At 36.8% G+C, this 16,294-nt stretch overlaps 1 protein-coding gene across 1 annotated transcript in view; it reads right to left on the reverse strand.

Annotated features, from left to right (window-relative positions):
* vipr1a (vasoactive intestinal peptide receptor 1a) overlaps positions 1-16,294 on the reverse strand; it is a 42,626-nt gene that overhangs the window by 3,164 nt on the left and 23,168 nt on the right. Inside the window, exons 4-10 of the mRNA XM_058745191.1 lie at positions 11,801-11,811; positions 6,859-6,868; positions 6,110-6,216; positions 4,820-4,917; positions 3,226-3,358; positions 970-1,123; positions 486-546 (exon numbers count right to left, since the gene is read on the reverse strand). Coding sequence (XP_058601174.1) covers positions 486-546; positions 970-1,123; positions 3,226-3,358; positions 4,820-4,917; positions 6,110-6,216; positions 6,859-6,868; positions 11,801-11,811 — 574 coding nt within the window. The remainder of the gene's footprint in view (positions 1-485; positions 547-969; positions 1,124-3,225; positions 3,359-4,819; positions 4,918-6,109; positions 6,217-6,858; positions 6,869-11,800; positions 11,812-16,294) is intronic.

Below are 16,294 nucleotides of genomic sequence, written 5' to 3' on the forward strand. Positions count from 1 at the left end.
CCCTATGTAGAAAATGACTGGGAAAAATATTTCCAGAGCCAAGGCTGTTGAAAAAGTGGACTCTCACTGTTTGCACAGTCTGCATGAAGACTGGATGCAGAACCAAACAAAGAAATAAATAAGAAAAACGTGGCAATGAAAATGAAATTATCCACATAAATTATTTTCAAATGTCTCCTCCTATGAGCTCTGCTCTAAATATAGCCTACTGGCCTCCATGAAGGCATGCCATTTATCATCAAGGAACAGCCTTCAGTGAAATTTACAGTGTCAGCTATACTGTAGCTATTGGCAAAAGGTGTGTAGAAGACAGAAATTCAACTGAACTCATAAACTCATAAAAATAGTCATATCCTTTTCTGTTTAATTTTTGCTCTTAGGTAACAGTGGCTACAACAAGCAAAATTAATTTTTATGGCTCCCATGAATGTGTAATATTGCGAAGTATCAAAGTGCCGTTCTGCGAACAAGTTGCGTTTACTCACCCAATATCATGTAAATAAGCTTTTGTGATGCTCCAGATTGTTATGAAGACACCTGGAACTCCTGTAACACAAACACACATATTGACTATGAATATTGTCAATATTTGAATACATACAGCTCTGACATGTTGACATCTCTGTCAGAAGGCATATTTCCAGGGATTCCTTATTTAATTGGCTTACACGATCATTAGGAATTCAATAAAACAAGTCGATTGCCAATTAGCCTTAACCTTATTTGACCTTGAGATCTGAGCCAGCTTATCTTAAATTTAAGAAAAGTGACATGTGAAACGTTTGCCAACACGATACAGTGACGTCAGAGGAAAGGTTAACTGTTAAATCTTGAGTGTGTACATGCACAAGGTCCTATTGACTTTAGTGATCAATCTGTCATTCGCATTTGACAGGCGTTTCTCTCCTGCCATGAAGAATTATGAGGCCAGTGGGCAATATATCGTAATGCCACTAAGCACATACGCACCCCAGCCAATGAGAATGTACCACCAGAAGTACTTCCTCTCAGAGAAGAAGGATACGGCCAGGAGAGCGTGCAGATACAGGCCCTCCACCAGTAACCAGAAGAAACTGGCCATCACGCCATACTGGAAGAAAACCACGGCAGCCTTGCAGCCCACCTGTAAAATGCAGAGAGGATTTTGTTTAGCGCTATTATGCACTTGTGTATATTATAACAGGAACTGCGGTCTTGCATGTTTACCATGTACTTAAACAAAGAGAATGCCTTTGCGCTGGTGTGTTGCATGCGCTAGGCACTAGAAAACATTGTGCAATACTTCTAAAGAGGGGCATTAAAAAGAGTGTAAACACATATAAAGAATCGCTGTATGCTGGTCTGTTAATGTTTGACACTCTTGTAGTGGACTGACTGTTCAGAAATGTCCTTATTATCACCTAAAAGTGTTTCACAATTATTGCAACAATCACACAGCCCTAGACAATCTCTAAAGGAATGATCTCTAATAAATAGCGAATCCATTTTAATTAATGACAATATCTAACTAAGCCTAAATAATCTACAGGCCGTTTAAATGTCAAACATGTTTTTGTGACCTTGCAAAGGAGTTTACAGAGGGGATACCGTGCCATCATGAGTGTTTGAGCACCCTGTTGTTGTGACAGATGTGACATATTCTGTTGGCCGACAGCTGCGTCCAGACGGCCCAAAACACTCAGACCCAGATGAAGAGTGTTTATACAGGAAAACACACAGAGAACACATTACTAAACCTTTACACACACAGGCCATCAAAGCTTTCGAATAACCAAATAGACTCGCTTTAATTAACGAAATGTCATTGTTTTACGATTATTAAAAAACTGCATATGATATTAATAACTATGAAAATGGCACTAAACAAGATAAACATGACCATGATGTTGGGTAAATACAACGTCGGCCATGTCCGGATGAGGGAGGTCATTTACAAACTCTTCAAAGATCTTGAAGGACTGCTCAAACACTGCTATGCCTGGCCACAAAATGAGATTAAAGAGCACTTTGCCAAACACCATTTAAAGAGCAAACCTTGTGACAAAACATTAGAGCAGTTTACTGACGACAATTTATCAGTTGCGGAGATGATGCTGTTTGTTTCTTTTGAGGGGAAAAAATTACATTCGTGTGATGCAGTTACATTCAGCTAAGAAAGTAGTAATAAAGTAAAATGCAACCAAATACAGTGTAAAAAGGGTTTGTCAGGTATAACCTAAAGAACGTGCTTTATGTGGTTTTATTCCAGTAAAAAATATGATGTACTATCACTGAATCAACCTGACTATGTTAGGTTACACCAACAAAATCATTTTTAAATTTTAGTTCAAGTAAAACTGCCTGTTAATATGTTTTACAGTGTACCAGGAAATATAATCGTAAATATAACTGGACTGCCACATTTTATTATATGTCTGTCTGGAATACTTCATTCTGATTGGTCAGTGGCAGATGTCAGCGGTTGGGTTTGCAACAGTCAATTTCTGGAGGTAAAAATCCCATTCATTTTCTTGATAGAGGAATTGAATTTTAATGATAAATTTATACAGTTAAAGACAGACCTACTGTGTGCTACGGGGTTGTTGATATGCTTCTTTTGAAGCCAACAGGCCACATTATACTGCATTAACCTTTTTTTTTTTTTTCAAATCATGTTTTACTCTGGAATTCCTGGAATCAACTACATTACACAGGATTCTGCAAAGAAATCTCCATCAATCAGAGATTGGTGCCCCAAAAAAACAACAACTGCCACCCACTTTCATGAACCGCTGCGACTTAAGACTTAAATAAATCAGCCCTTGTGTCCAAATTTGCCTACAAAAACAGTGTGTGAAAGAGTAGGAATGTTTGAATTCATAGTAATCATAAAAAACATTATGGGAAAAGTTCACAAATGACCTAGTACTTCCACAAGATTCTGAAGTGTGCATCCAATATATACTGTATATGTGTGTGTATTGTATTAATATTACAGTATTAATGTTACTGTAATATTGTTGCAGCGTCTTGTTGCTAGGAAGACTGTTTTGGACATCATAATGTTTTCTCAGTGAAAGCTTTAAGATAATATAAAGTACAGATAAGATTAAGTAATAATAATAATAATTAATTATTAATTACTATCAAACATATAATAATAATTAATATAAATGTACAGTCAGCCAGTCATTATCGCAACTATACCCACTGACTGTACATTATCCTTACTTAAAAACCACTTACAGATTCAAGGTGGCAGTCATCAGGTTCCTCCACCTCATACAGGACTACATCCTTCATAATTACAGCCACAGCCTTCAGTATAAAGGACATGAACAGGTGAATGTGGATGTAGTTCCTTGTGCAGTGGAGTTTTCTTAGAAGCAAAGATAAAAAGAGACACAGTAAGTTGTTTTAGCATAATAAATGATGCGCAAAAACGCAATATTCCATGTGCTGATGGCTACATAATAGGCTCTGCATATAAGGTAGAGTGGGGGAAAACGCCCCCCTTAAGATGTCATAACGCCTTAACGCCCCCCAAAAAAAATTCTTTTTTTTTTTTTTCAGGGAAACAAAAGTTAAATGTGTCCAAAAAAGTTATCATAGTTTTAGTCACAATGGCATAAATTATTAACCAAGTATGAAAAATGTCCAGAGTTTTAAAATTATTAGATTTTTAACAAAAATTTAATTTGTACCAAAGGGGGCGTTTTACCCCACCTATGGGGCAAAACACCCCCATGGGTGGGGTAAAATGCCCCCCAGTCTGACAAAGCAAACTGCTTTAAACATTTACAGCAAAATCAGAGTACAGGCAGTTTTAGCTTAAAATTTAAAAGTATATAATCAATAATTGTGAATTACAAAATTATAATAGCCTATTTGAAACATTTTGTTAGCTGATGCTAACTGGCTAGCTAATTAGCTACCTGATGCTAACTTGAGGTCATTTTCAAACATAAAATCCAAATATTTTTATTCAACCAACTAGTTAGAATACATTTGATGGCAAAACAAAGGATTTGATGGTCAGAACAGAATAACTACAGTAATATCCTGTTACTGTACAGGGGTTTACAAAACAACAAGCTTTAAAACGTTTTGTTTTTTTACTGTTGAAAATTAGATAATTTACTGTGAAATCCGTTTTCTCTCCGGGACATCACCAGTGTAAGCTTCATGGTGAAAACTTCTACATCACTCTTGTCAACGTAGTCCATAGTTACAATTAAAAATTTATCTTGATTTTATCTTGTGGTTATTTTGGAGAAAAAAAAAAGGGGGGGGGGTGTCAGGAAACATATGCTGTGTGAAAGCTTAAATATATCAAGACTCTCAAGATCTGTGTTCCTGTTTAATTAAGTGTGATGCAAGCCAAAAGAGGAAGCTTTTCAATACACTTGAGATGTGGCTTGACCTCTGAGGTCACTGAGGGGAACATCCACTGCGGTTAATTTACTACTGAGAAGCTTGTGCACTGCAAAGCTGCATGTTAGAGGTTACAAACTACTGAGCCATTTTGTTTGAGAGGTTGTGCAATAACTGAATCTGTGCTCTTTTGCAATGCACATTGTTAAATGTGATATAAAATGGGCCATTCTGAACAAGGTCATCTGGCTTGACACCAGTATGATTTAGCAGAACATTGATTCGCTGCTAGATCACAGCTGAATCAATCACATAAAATGTGGGAATTCACTGAGAACAACAAAACTATCAAATGGGAGTTATTTGGGAGTTTCTTCTATGTGAGAAAAGCAAAAGCTATAAAGAGCCAAAGTCCTGTCCTATAACATAACTCAGTGGTGTGTTTTGAGTTGTGTGGAGAATTTACCTGAAAAAGCACAGAATGATGATGGCGATGATGAGGGATATAAGAGACACAGTGTGACCAATAGTGTATCCAATTCTCACAGAGCTCAGGAATTCACCCTACAAGGAAAGAAAGAGTGAATGACTGTTAACTAAACTCAGAAACACACTAATGATGATTATATAGAACTGGAATCAGAACCGCAAAATCAGTCTTGATTTGTTTTGAATATTTTAATTATGCTTACTTTGATTAGATTTGTAATACACCTGTAGGTGGTGGCAAGAGTCTCTCTTTATTGATATATTCAACCGATTCGTTTAAAACACGGATCGAACCAGAAATTAAACAAGTGACGCAACTGATACTGGTAGGTCACGTTATAATGACAACATGACAAATGTAGTATGTTTACATTATTAGTAGTATGTCTGGATACTACACACATATAGAACATACTTTTTTTAAACAGTGGCCAAGTAACTAATTATTCAAAAGAAAGACCTTCTCAGAGGGTGTGCAATTTCGGATGCAGCCACTGTCTTTATGAAGTCATTGAATCATTTACTTAACCGATTAGAGCAGCTTCTGCTTTGTAACAGCCTTGTAATATTAAGTTAATATTAACTTAATATTGTGTCTAAATTGTGAGCAACTCAATTTTAAATTTTAGTCTGAAAATATTCACAAGGCTGTTATTACATGCTGTTGCTCATATGATATTGCTTAAATTATTTCAACAAATTATTTCAGGTTAAGAGTCAGATTAACTAAACAGGGCAAATTAGCCTATGACTGCAATACCATAATAGTGCTGATGGGAGTGGGGAAAGTGCAAATTAAAGAACACAGCTGTGATAGTTGCTAATTTGCACTGCTTTTGGTAGACTGCATTAGTCGTTATGGAAATGATTATCTGGCTGCATCTAAGTCAAGAGCAGAACGGGTTAAGACATGGCGACCAGTAAACTGACAAGCGCACACCGTAATAAATCACGCTGCATAATTTATCAATACTCTCCACCCGTAAATTTTGCATCTGAAATAGAAACTCCTACAAATGCACATTAATTAAGATCAGCCACAAAAATAACTGTCTTTGCCTTTTCATTGCTAATTTTTCACTGTCTTTAGTAAATTTTGACTATTAAATACCAAAAGAGATTTTGTGCTGGAACAAAAGGTTAGTATTTCTAGGCCTAAGTGTCTTAACCTTATTTGATTGTTGGATTATTTGGTACCTGTGAAAATATATGCTTTTATTGTTTAGAACTCATTGGGTGCCAATCAAAACAAAGCAAAAATACACACCATGTTTCCATCCTCTGTGATATTGGGGTCATAGCCACAGTTATATGCAACGACAACTGGGTTTATTTCTGTCCAGCCATCGGCAGTACAGCTCTTCGATATGTTTCCTGCAAAGGGTAAAAGGACAATGAATACATAGGTCAAAACAGAGAGAAATGAAGAGTGTTAAACAACAGGATTCGATCACAGCCTCATTCCTCCAATAATCACTGCTACTTAGACACACTTAAAAGAACACAGCGAAAGATCAGGCTGGCGATTACTGCAAAACAAGCAAAGGAAATGAGCACTTCATGGATCTCAAGCGGCCAATGAATTAATCAACAGGAAATGACTTATATCTACATTCACTGGAAAACTTGAAACATCCTAGTCTTATCTTATTTTTTTGCATATTGCAACAAAATTTTGTGATCTAATTTATTTTAGCAGAATTATCTGACATTTTTGGAACGTTTTCCTTGCAATTTATGAAAGCAGATTTCAGCAACTGATTGCTATGCTAAACGCGCATTGGCTTGAGAATCCTCTCAGGCCTGGAGGACTTCAACCTGAATGGGGTTGATTTCTGCACCCAGCCTGTTTTTGTGACGTAAAGAGTAGACAAGCTCATCATCAAGTAATCATTCTCTGGGCAAAGTGGAGGAGGAAAAATAACAGATGCAGTCCTGTCTGTCTTATCACTGCCTGAAATACCAGCTGGGAAATCATTTTACTCACTGGACACATTATGACGTTCCCATAATAACCCTTTAGATCCTCCTCTCACTTTTCTGCGCTACATGTAATGTCCATGTCACCCTTATCAAATTCATGACCTTTCTGCCATACACTTGAGGCCAGGTTTTTTGAGGGTTGATATCACAACAGAAGATGAATAGACAGGAATGGAATTTTAAAAACCACCACCTCCCAAAATATTCCCAGTATTACGAGGCAAGGATTATAAATTTGTCTCTGACTTAACCAAGTATTGAAATGTCATGCAGATGTCTCACTCTGCATTTGGAAATATTCTGTTTACTATCAATGAAATGAAACGAAATGAAATGCTATTTTAATGTACGGTTAGTGACTGGTTGTATTTTCCTCTAACAAATTCCCAGAGGATGATTTGCCTCACAATTAGAGAGATGAGTCATGAATAAAAGATCAACTTCTTCACCCCTGAAAATGTTACTCTCATTTGTAGGAACCTTGTCTTCCTTGGGGAACGTAAGGGCATCAAAGAATGTAGGCATAAACCTCTAGAGAACACAACAGGCTCTACTTATGGACAGTGAAACACAACAGCACACAGGGATTGATGTAAATCTACTGTACATTAATTAGACCAGAATGCTTGTAAGGAAATGTCACAAAATCCGCTAGCAACTAACTACAAAATCCTCTAATAAGTAACATTTCGTACAGTGGAATTTAGATATAAATTCTTCGTCTTCATTTTTTTAACCATTCATAGCTTCAATGATTAATTGACAGACTGTTCTAAAAGCAATAAAAATGTATCAAAGATTGCAAAAATGAATGTGTACATGAATGAGCACCAACAGAACCCCCTTCCATCTGTCCATCACGACCTTCAAACATGTTACCATGAACAGAGAAGCTTATTTTTATCATTTTTGAAGTTGAATACCAGCCCCACATCCAATTAAAACAGCTCTGTGGGAAGCAAGATGGAAAATACATCACTGCAAAACATAGATGAAATTTTGGAACGTTTGATATGCATTTGGCAAGTTGTGGCGGTGATCAACTCGCTCAGATGGGACGGCTTGAAAACCTCATTATCACTGTGCCAGCAGTATGTGTAGCTGATGATGTTTACTTCCGAGAGCGAAAAATCTACATTTAGACAAAGTGAGGATTGAGGACATTCAGAGAACAGGAATACATAAAACATGAGCTAGTGCTAACTAACAAAAAGATTATAGTCAAATACACTCAAGTACAAACTGCTCAATTCATAATAGCATCCACAGACCACAAAATCCTTCAATGACTCAATTTTTTTTTACATTTAAATCATTGACGAAAGCACTGTCATTCAGTATGTTTTTGCATTAAAAACACACAAGACATTGTCAGTGTAATCTCAAGCACCAGGACAGATAAGCTACTGCTGCTAGAGTCTGGATTTGTTTTCAATGAGGGATTGTCAGAAGAATGCTTTCATCATCCCGAAAAACAAGACAATGAGGATTGTCAGAGCCATGTATGAAGATGTGGACCGAACATGGGAGCTAATCAACCCGCTGTTATGTTATTTCAGAGCGTGCCTTTGAATAGGTCTCCTGCATCTAAGCATGCAGAGATACACGCTGGGCCTCAGGTTAAAGCTCGCCCCTGTGAGAATTTACACAAGATTCCCTCCAGTCTGAAGGGAGAGGATGGGGGTTCTGGTTCTGGTAAAGTTTTGGTCCTTGAACAAGTGTTGATAGTAGCATGACTTGTATAAACATGAATCAGACTGGGCTTTTGTTAAAGCTCTTTGAGCAGAGTGTTATTACAGCAGCTTTCTGCAGTGAAGGTGGGTGTGTAGGTGTGTCCTTCTCTTTCAAACACAAGCTGCTTGACGTATTATGACAGCGGCTCTAAAAGTGGAACTGCTGTCTGTGAGAAGTTGCAAGAATGTGGGTAATTAAAGGAATATTCGGGGTTCAATACAAGTTAAGCTCAATCAACAGCATTTGTGGAACACCTCCAAAAATAATTTAGTTTCCTCCCTTGTTTTGTTAAAAAAGGAGGATACATTGAGGTACTTACAACAGAAGTGAATGGGGCCAATTGGAGGGTTTAAAAGCAGAAATGTGAAGCTGAATTTAATTCTTTTGTTAAAAGTTTTGTATTCTTTGAGCTGTAAAGCTTTGTTTGGGGTTTTAAGGTTTATAGCAGGGGCGTGGAATTAGGGTGCCTAATTCGCCAATACCAATATTCAGCGACTACCAAATTGTCCCTAGCAATAATTTTGATCAAACAATTAAATATATATATTAAATACAGGTATTAAACTCAGGGACAACTCAGGTAAAAGTTAACTTCAGGAATTAACAAAGTTGCGTCAATGAGTTTAAAATACGGTGTTTGACAAAACGTGATCAATGGCTATTAGCGCTCTATATAAACCATATATATGGACAGTGAGGATGAAGTCATTATGCTGGCTACATTAACAATAATTTGGGACAAATATAATGTAATTTTATAATAAACTATGTGAGTGATGCTCTGTGGTGTGACAGAATTTGAAACTGCATCCTGGATTGCCGCGGACAGTCTTTAACTTTAGCTATGTTGTTAAACTAAATGTGCAAACTATTAGCTGAAATAACATCAAAATAAAAAACACTGAAATAAGAGCGTGCGGTTTATCTGTCAATCAGATGCGCATGAAAGCTTCGTTACTACAGCAATAGTAGAGTTTTCTTTCAGAAACCTGGGTCCAATTCGATTAATATTAAAATAAATTTATGCGTGATTAAGACACCCAGCACTCTGACGCTGCGGTAATGTTGTTTGTTCACAAAATCAAAATTGTGTAATTATAAAACATAAAAAACCCTCTGTTTATGAATTATGAAATTTGAATATGTTGGGGGGGGGGGGGTGCATTTGAATATGTTAGCACATAGTATTTATGTCTTGTCTGTAAAGTTTTGAAACAGTATTTTAATGTGTAATGCTCGGGGGGTTTTATTTTTAACTGAAACTAAAACTATAAAAACTATTAAATTGTCTTTTATATTTGAAATAAATCTGAAATATAAATCGACGAAAAACTTAGAAAATTTGAAATTAGCATTGGCTAATAAGTGAAATTATTTTTAAGCTGAAGTTTAAACTGAAGTACTAAAATTACTCATTAAAACTACTATAATTAAATTACTAATTTTAATGAAAAACGGAATATAATATTATATCGAAATAGATAATGTATATTATATATACAAAACTATATATCAATATTAAAAATAAAATGACAAAAGCACATAATAAAATGAGTAAAAACCTTAAAATTTGAATAAAAAAATAATTCTAATTCAATATATCAATAAATATTTTATAAATGAAATCACATTGCCTCCATTCACGTCTATTGTGACTCACTGTAGCCCAAATTCAGCCTCTTTTTTTTTCTTTTTGGTAATCAGCAGGACACAAATCTCGGAAACCTTAAACTTTCCTTTAAGGTGCTTATCTTTGCTTGCAAGCATGAAAAGTAACTTTGAACAGCTATGGCTTGGTAAACTTTACTTTCTGAACATTTACATGAAGTGTGATCATGAGGTCACTGCACTATTGACAGTGTGTTTGCAGAAAGTGAAGCATGAAAGTGGAGTCTGAGTTATGAGCTAAGAAACCACTCTGAACAGTTGAGAAGATTAATGACTGTATGTTTGCTGTAAAGCTCCTGGGTAAAAAGTTCACATGTGTTAGGACACTGGAAGCTCCACCCAAAATAAATTTATGACATGTCCCTGGATCTGTGTGCTGCCAAGTTTCGTAACGCTTGTTTTCCTTTCCATGCTCCTATGAAAATGAATTGCTTCTTGATTAGTCCATAACTATTCCATAACCATTCTTTTGAATCTATAATCTGATACTACCACTGGACAGATTAAGCTTCAAGGAAAGAATTTTACTCCTGCTGGATAATACAGGAACAGCTGGAATACCGGGAGTCAGATTTAATCTTCAGGCTTGATTACACAAAGCATCACTGCTATTAGTAAAGAGCCATAAACTGATATTTCTACACACAAAATGTTTTCAGTATTTTGCTCGATAGGTGTAAACCATATTTTTCTAAAATAAATGGCACTTTATTTGATATTTTGTTTTATACCACAAATAGATTCAAGTGTGGATAACGTCATTTTTAGAGCCGCTATACATCCGGTTGAGCTACAAACAGACATAAGGAGACTCTACACAATATAGAAAGCTTTGATGGACAAAATTGTGCAGGCTATTAAAAGAAGTGAATACAGCAAACTGGCTTACCAAAAGCAATCCAATCCAACTTACTATTGCACAACTTTCACATAGCTCTGTTGAAATCAACATAATCGCAGTGATTACTAATGCAATGTAAACACTAGCGTGTAGCTGTAGGAACCCTGATAAAACAATTCTAGCTGAAATCATCAACATTCACTGTTGAATATCTTTTAAACACTCTTTCTGGGCAATAAACATGGAGAGTTTCTGGGAAATCGGTGCTAAGGAAAACAAATGTTTCCTTTGATTGGTCCAGAAAGCCTCAATCTGTTCGCTATAAATTAATGAGGATTTTTGTGTCCACTGGGTCCAAGCATGTCCTTTGTTCTTCCCTCTGGTTAATAAATTGTTCCATCAACAGGTTTGTTATATATGTCTTTGTCTCCCCTAAAATCCAACTCAACATTCCCAGTCAGTTAGTTATCAGTTTTTTCCTATCACATGATCAAGTCGGCCCACCCCCAATCTAATATATGCAGGTCTTTTCCCAATCACATCTGGCCTGTATCACAGCTCACCAAAGGCTATCTCTCGCATGAACTCCACAAGCACATGAGGAAGATAAATCCACTGCATTTCACCCTGTACCATCTAAATCCCTCAATCCATGTTTTGGATTTCTTCCAGAAAGCATTCTCTCAGAGCACTCAGAGTTTCACAGGAAAGGCATCCCCCTTTCAGCAAGACACAGATATGACCTGGAAGCCATTAGATGTGTGTAAACAGTCCATAGGATGAAAATTATGGTCGTAAATCAAAGCTGAAATTCTGACAGAAAGCACAAGTGCGTGGAAGGACATGTAAATAAATAAATTCAAATTCTGTATCATCCATAAGGAGATCCTATAAAGAAAAAATGCAGACACTTTCTATAGAAGAAAGTCAATGTGTCACAGATATTTTTTGGAGCTCAACCAAGTGCTGTATTTTTCACAGTGATGTGTCATTACAGAAATTGACCCCACATTACATGGATGCCACTGCTGCTTTTAAAGTAGGATCACTTTGAAAACCTTATTGATCCACACAGTCATTTTCACTTACAATTTCACAATTATTGAGCAACCCGACCTCATGAAATACTTTCAGTGGTGTTCTTGCTTCAAACTTAACAGCCGTAGTCAGTCCTCAGTTCCTACAGAAATTTTATATCAACTTCTAAAGTCAAAAATGACTAATTTTACTCCTCTGCGTGCTTGAAGGGGAAAGGGGAAATTTAAGAGGTAGAGTTAAATCAAAATGAAAATTATTACAGAAAACATGAAAATAAAAGCTGATACATTAACTTTATGACAAAAGGCCATTTTTTCAATTCCCTAGATGGTTACATACACTAAAATAAATCAAGGTAAGACTTCATTTTAATGACATCTGGCATGATATGAGTGATCATGTTTAAACCTGTCCATCAAAGGTCTGTATGACTGACAGTTCCATTGGACAGTCTAACAGAACAGAGAGGTCAGCAGAGATCCTGACTGCAAGCTAGTAATATTATGCTGAAAGCAGTTTAGTTATTCAGCAGTCAGCAAATAGTACATCAGTAAGTCAAGGACTCAAATGGACATTCACTCATACAGCAACGTATGTATAAATGAAACCACTGAATGAAACAACCCCCACTTTATATGAATATATAAATATCAGATATATATACAGTCATGGCCAAAAATATCAGCACCCTTGGTAAATATGATCAAAGAAGGCTGTGAAAATTAATCTGCATCAGAGTCCTGCACGCGGGCGGGTACCCGACGGGTGAACCGCAAAAATTGACGTACGGGTGGAATAATATTGACGTGTCGGGTGCGGTGCGGGTGCGGGTCGGACTGGTGACAGGCACGGGCGGGTTGCGGGTACAATTGTAACCAAGACTATTTCGACTTAATCCAGTACACGCTGATAGGCAGCTCCTTTCAAATTGTCCTGTGCTTGTGTTCGCCGCCTGATTACATTAAAGGGAGCGCTCTTTGCTCGCTTTTCTGTAGTTAATCGATTCACAGTTTGAATAAAAGCTTTAGTCCGCAATAGTTTTATATTGTTTACACGTTGAATGGTGCTTTCTCTCTATATGATTTGATGCTCAATTATTACTGGTACCCACTTATTAATAATGAGTATTATCATTATTAATGCTGAAAACATTTTTGCTGCTTAAGATTTTTGTGGAAACGGTGATTAATTTTTTCAGGATTTTTGATGAATAGAAAGTTTAAAAATAACAGCATTTAGTTGAAATAGAAATCTTGTGTAACGTTATAATTGTCTTGTCTTTACCCTCACTTTTGATCAAACATTACAATATGTGTATGTGTGTGTGTGTAGTAATGGAATAAAACCCATATTAAAGCAGATTTACATTAAAACAACTTCTTCTAATGCAACATATATATATTTATACAGGTGCATCTCAATAAATTAGAATGTCGTGGAAAAGTTCATTTATTTCAGTAATTCAACTCAAATTGTGAAACTCGTGAATTAAATAAATTCAGTGCACACAGACTGAAGTAGTTTAAGTCTTTGGTTCTTTTAATTGTGATGATTTTGGCTCACATTTAACAAAAACCCACCAATTCACTATCTCAACAAATTAGAATACTTCATAAGACCAATAAAAAAAAAACATTTTTAGTGAATTGTTGGCCTTCTGGAAAGTATGTTCATTTACTGTATATGTACTCAATACTTGGTAGTGGCTCCTTTTGCTTTAATTACTGCCTCAGTTCGGCGTGGCATGGAGGTGATCAGTTTGTGGCACTGCTGAGGTGGTATGGAAGCCCGGGTTTCTTTGACAGCTCATCTGCATTTTTTGGTCTCTTGTTTCTCATTTTCCTCTTGACAATACCCCATAGATTCTCTATGGGGTTCAGGTCTGGTGAGTTTGCTGGCCAGTCAAGCACACCAACACCATGGTCATTTAACCAACTTTTGGTGCTTTTGGCAGTGTGGGCAGGTGCCAAATCCTGCTAGAAAATGAAATCAGCATCTTTAAAAAGCTGGTCAGCAGAAGGAAGCATGAAGTGCTCCAAAATTTCTTGCTAAACGGGTGCAGTGACTTTGGTTTTCAAAAAACACAATGGACCAACACCAGCAGATGACATTGCACCCCAAATCATCACAGACTGTGGAAACTTAACACTGGACTTCAAGCAACTTGGGCTATGAGCTTCTCCACCCTTCCTCCAGACTCTAGGACCTTGGTTTCCAAATGAAATACAAAACTTGCTCTCATCTGAAAAGAGGACTTTGGACCACTGGGCAACAGTCCAGTTCTTCTTCTTAGCCCAGGTAAGACGCCTCTGACGTTGTCTGTGGTTCAGGAGTGGCTTAACAAGAGGAATACGACAACTGTAGCCAAATTCCTTGACACGTCTGTGTGTGGTGGCTCTTGATGCCTTGACCCCAGCCTCAGTCCATTCCTTGTGAAGTTCATCCAAATTCTTGATTTTTTATCTGTTGGTATTTGATAGAATCCATGATGCCATGTGTCTAAACAAGATGTCCAGGACCTCCAGCAGAAATATAGTCCCACAACATCAAAAATACAGCAGTATATTTCATTGTACACATGGGGTACTTTTATCCCTGTATTCACCAAACCCATCTTGAGTGTTTGCTGCTAAAAAGCTGATTTTTTAGTTTCATCTGACCATAGAAGCCAGTCCCAAGTTCCAGTCGTGTCTGATAACTGAATATGCTGGAGTTTGTTTTTGGATGAGCGAGGAGAATTTTTCTTGAAACCCTCCCAAACAACATGTGGTGATGTAGGTGCTGTTTGACAATTTTATTTTAAGGTTTTCTGACCCCGAGACTCAACTATTTTCTGCAATTCTCCAGCTGTAGTCTTTGGAGAGTCTTTAGCCACTCAAACTCTCCTTCTCACCGTGCATTAGGACGATATAGACACACGTCCTCTTCCAGGCAGTTTCGTAACATTTTATATTGATTGGAAATTCTTAATTATTGCCCTGATGGTGGAGATGGGAATTTTCACTGTTCTAGCTTTTTTCTTAAAGCCACTTCACTAATTTGTGAAGCTCAATTATCTTTGCTGCACATCAGAAATATATTCTTTGGTTTTCTCATTGTGATGGATGATTAAGGAATTTGGGCTTTGTTTTCCCTCCTATTTATATTTCTGTGAAACAGGAAGCCATGGCTGGATAATTTCATGTTCACAATCACCCTGGAGTGCTCAAAATTGTGTATATATATATATGGATGGATGGATGGATGGATGGATGGATATTGTCATAGATTTTTCATGCTCACCAAGGCTGCATTTATTTGTTAAAACACTGTTATATACAGTAATATTTTGAAATATTATGACAATTTCAACAGTTTTTTATTTTATTTTATATATTATAATTTAAAATAATATTATATATTTGTGATAAAGCGAGTACCACCAGCTCGTTTTGGGGACGTAACAAATGTGTAATATATATATATATATTGGATTTTTCCTGTTTTATTTTCCCCTTTTGTTGTTTCTTTGTTACTTTTGGGTTTTGTTTTATTATGCACCTGTAAATACTTCACTGTGGACTGTACATTTTTGGCATTGTAAATAAATTACACCGTGCACGAAAATGCTGTTGCGGGTGAGCCATCATTTTTAACATCTTTATGGACACTTGTTACGTCCCCAAAGCGAGCTGGGGAGGAGCCTGTCTTATAAAAGGGGGGACCAGACTTTAACATGGGGCTTGTTTAACAAGTCATAGCGAGAGTTCAACAGTGTTGCCTCAAGCGAATAACAAGCCCCGTGTTAAAGTCTGGTACCCCTTTTATAAGACAGGCTCCTCCCCCATTCTAGGACCATTCCATTGACAGGTAAATGTCATAGGTTAAAACTCAAGTACTTCATATACTTTCCATAATTATGCCCCATCATTCAACAACAACTCATACTCTGCACATATAATTCATATATAAATATAATCTTCATCAATTAATCCATTTAACACTTAATTTCAACACATTGACATACACAAAAACCCCTATTAATGATAAACAATGGCGCAGCATCTCAACCCGGGAGGCCGACTAACATACCCTCACGCCAAACAAAAACATAAAAAAGACGAAACATCATACAAAGTGCAGTGTGGATGCGTGACATGCCCGGGAATGCATAAACTGACGGAAAGGGGGAAAAATGTTCAACATGTC

The sequence above is a fragment of the Onychostoma macrolepis genome, chromosome 02 (genome assembly GCF_012432095.1).
Source record: "Onychostoma macrolepis isolate SWU-2019 chromosome 02, ASM1243209v1, whole genome shotgun sequence".
Taxonomy (NCBI): domain Eukaryota; kingdom Metazoa; phylum Chordata; class Actinopteri; order Cypriniformes; family Cyprinidae; genus Onychostoma; species Onychostoma macrolepis.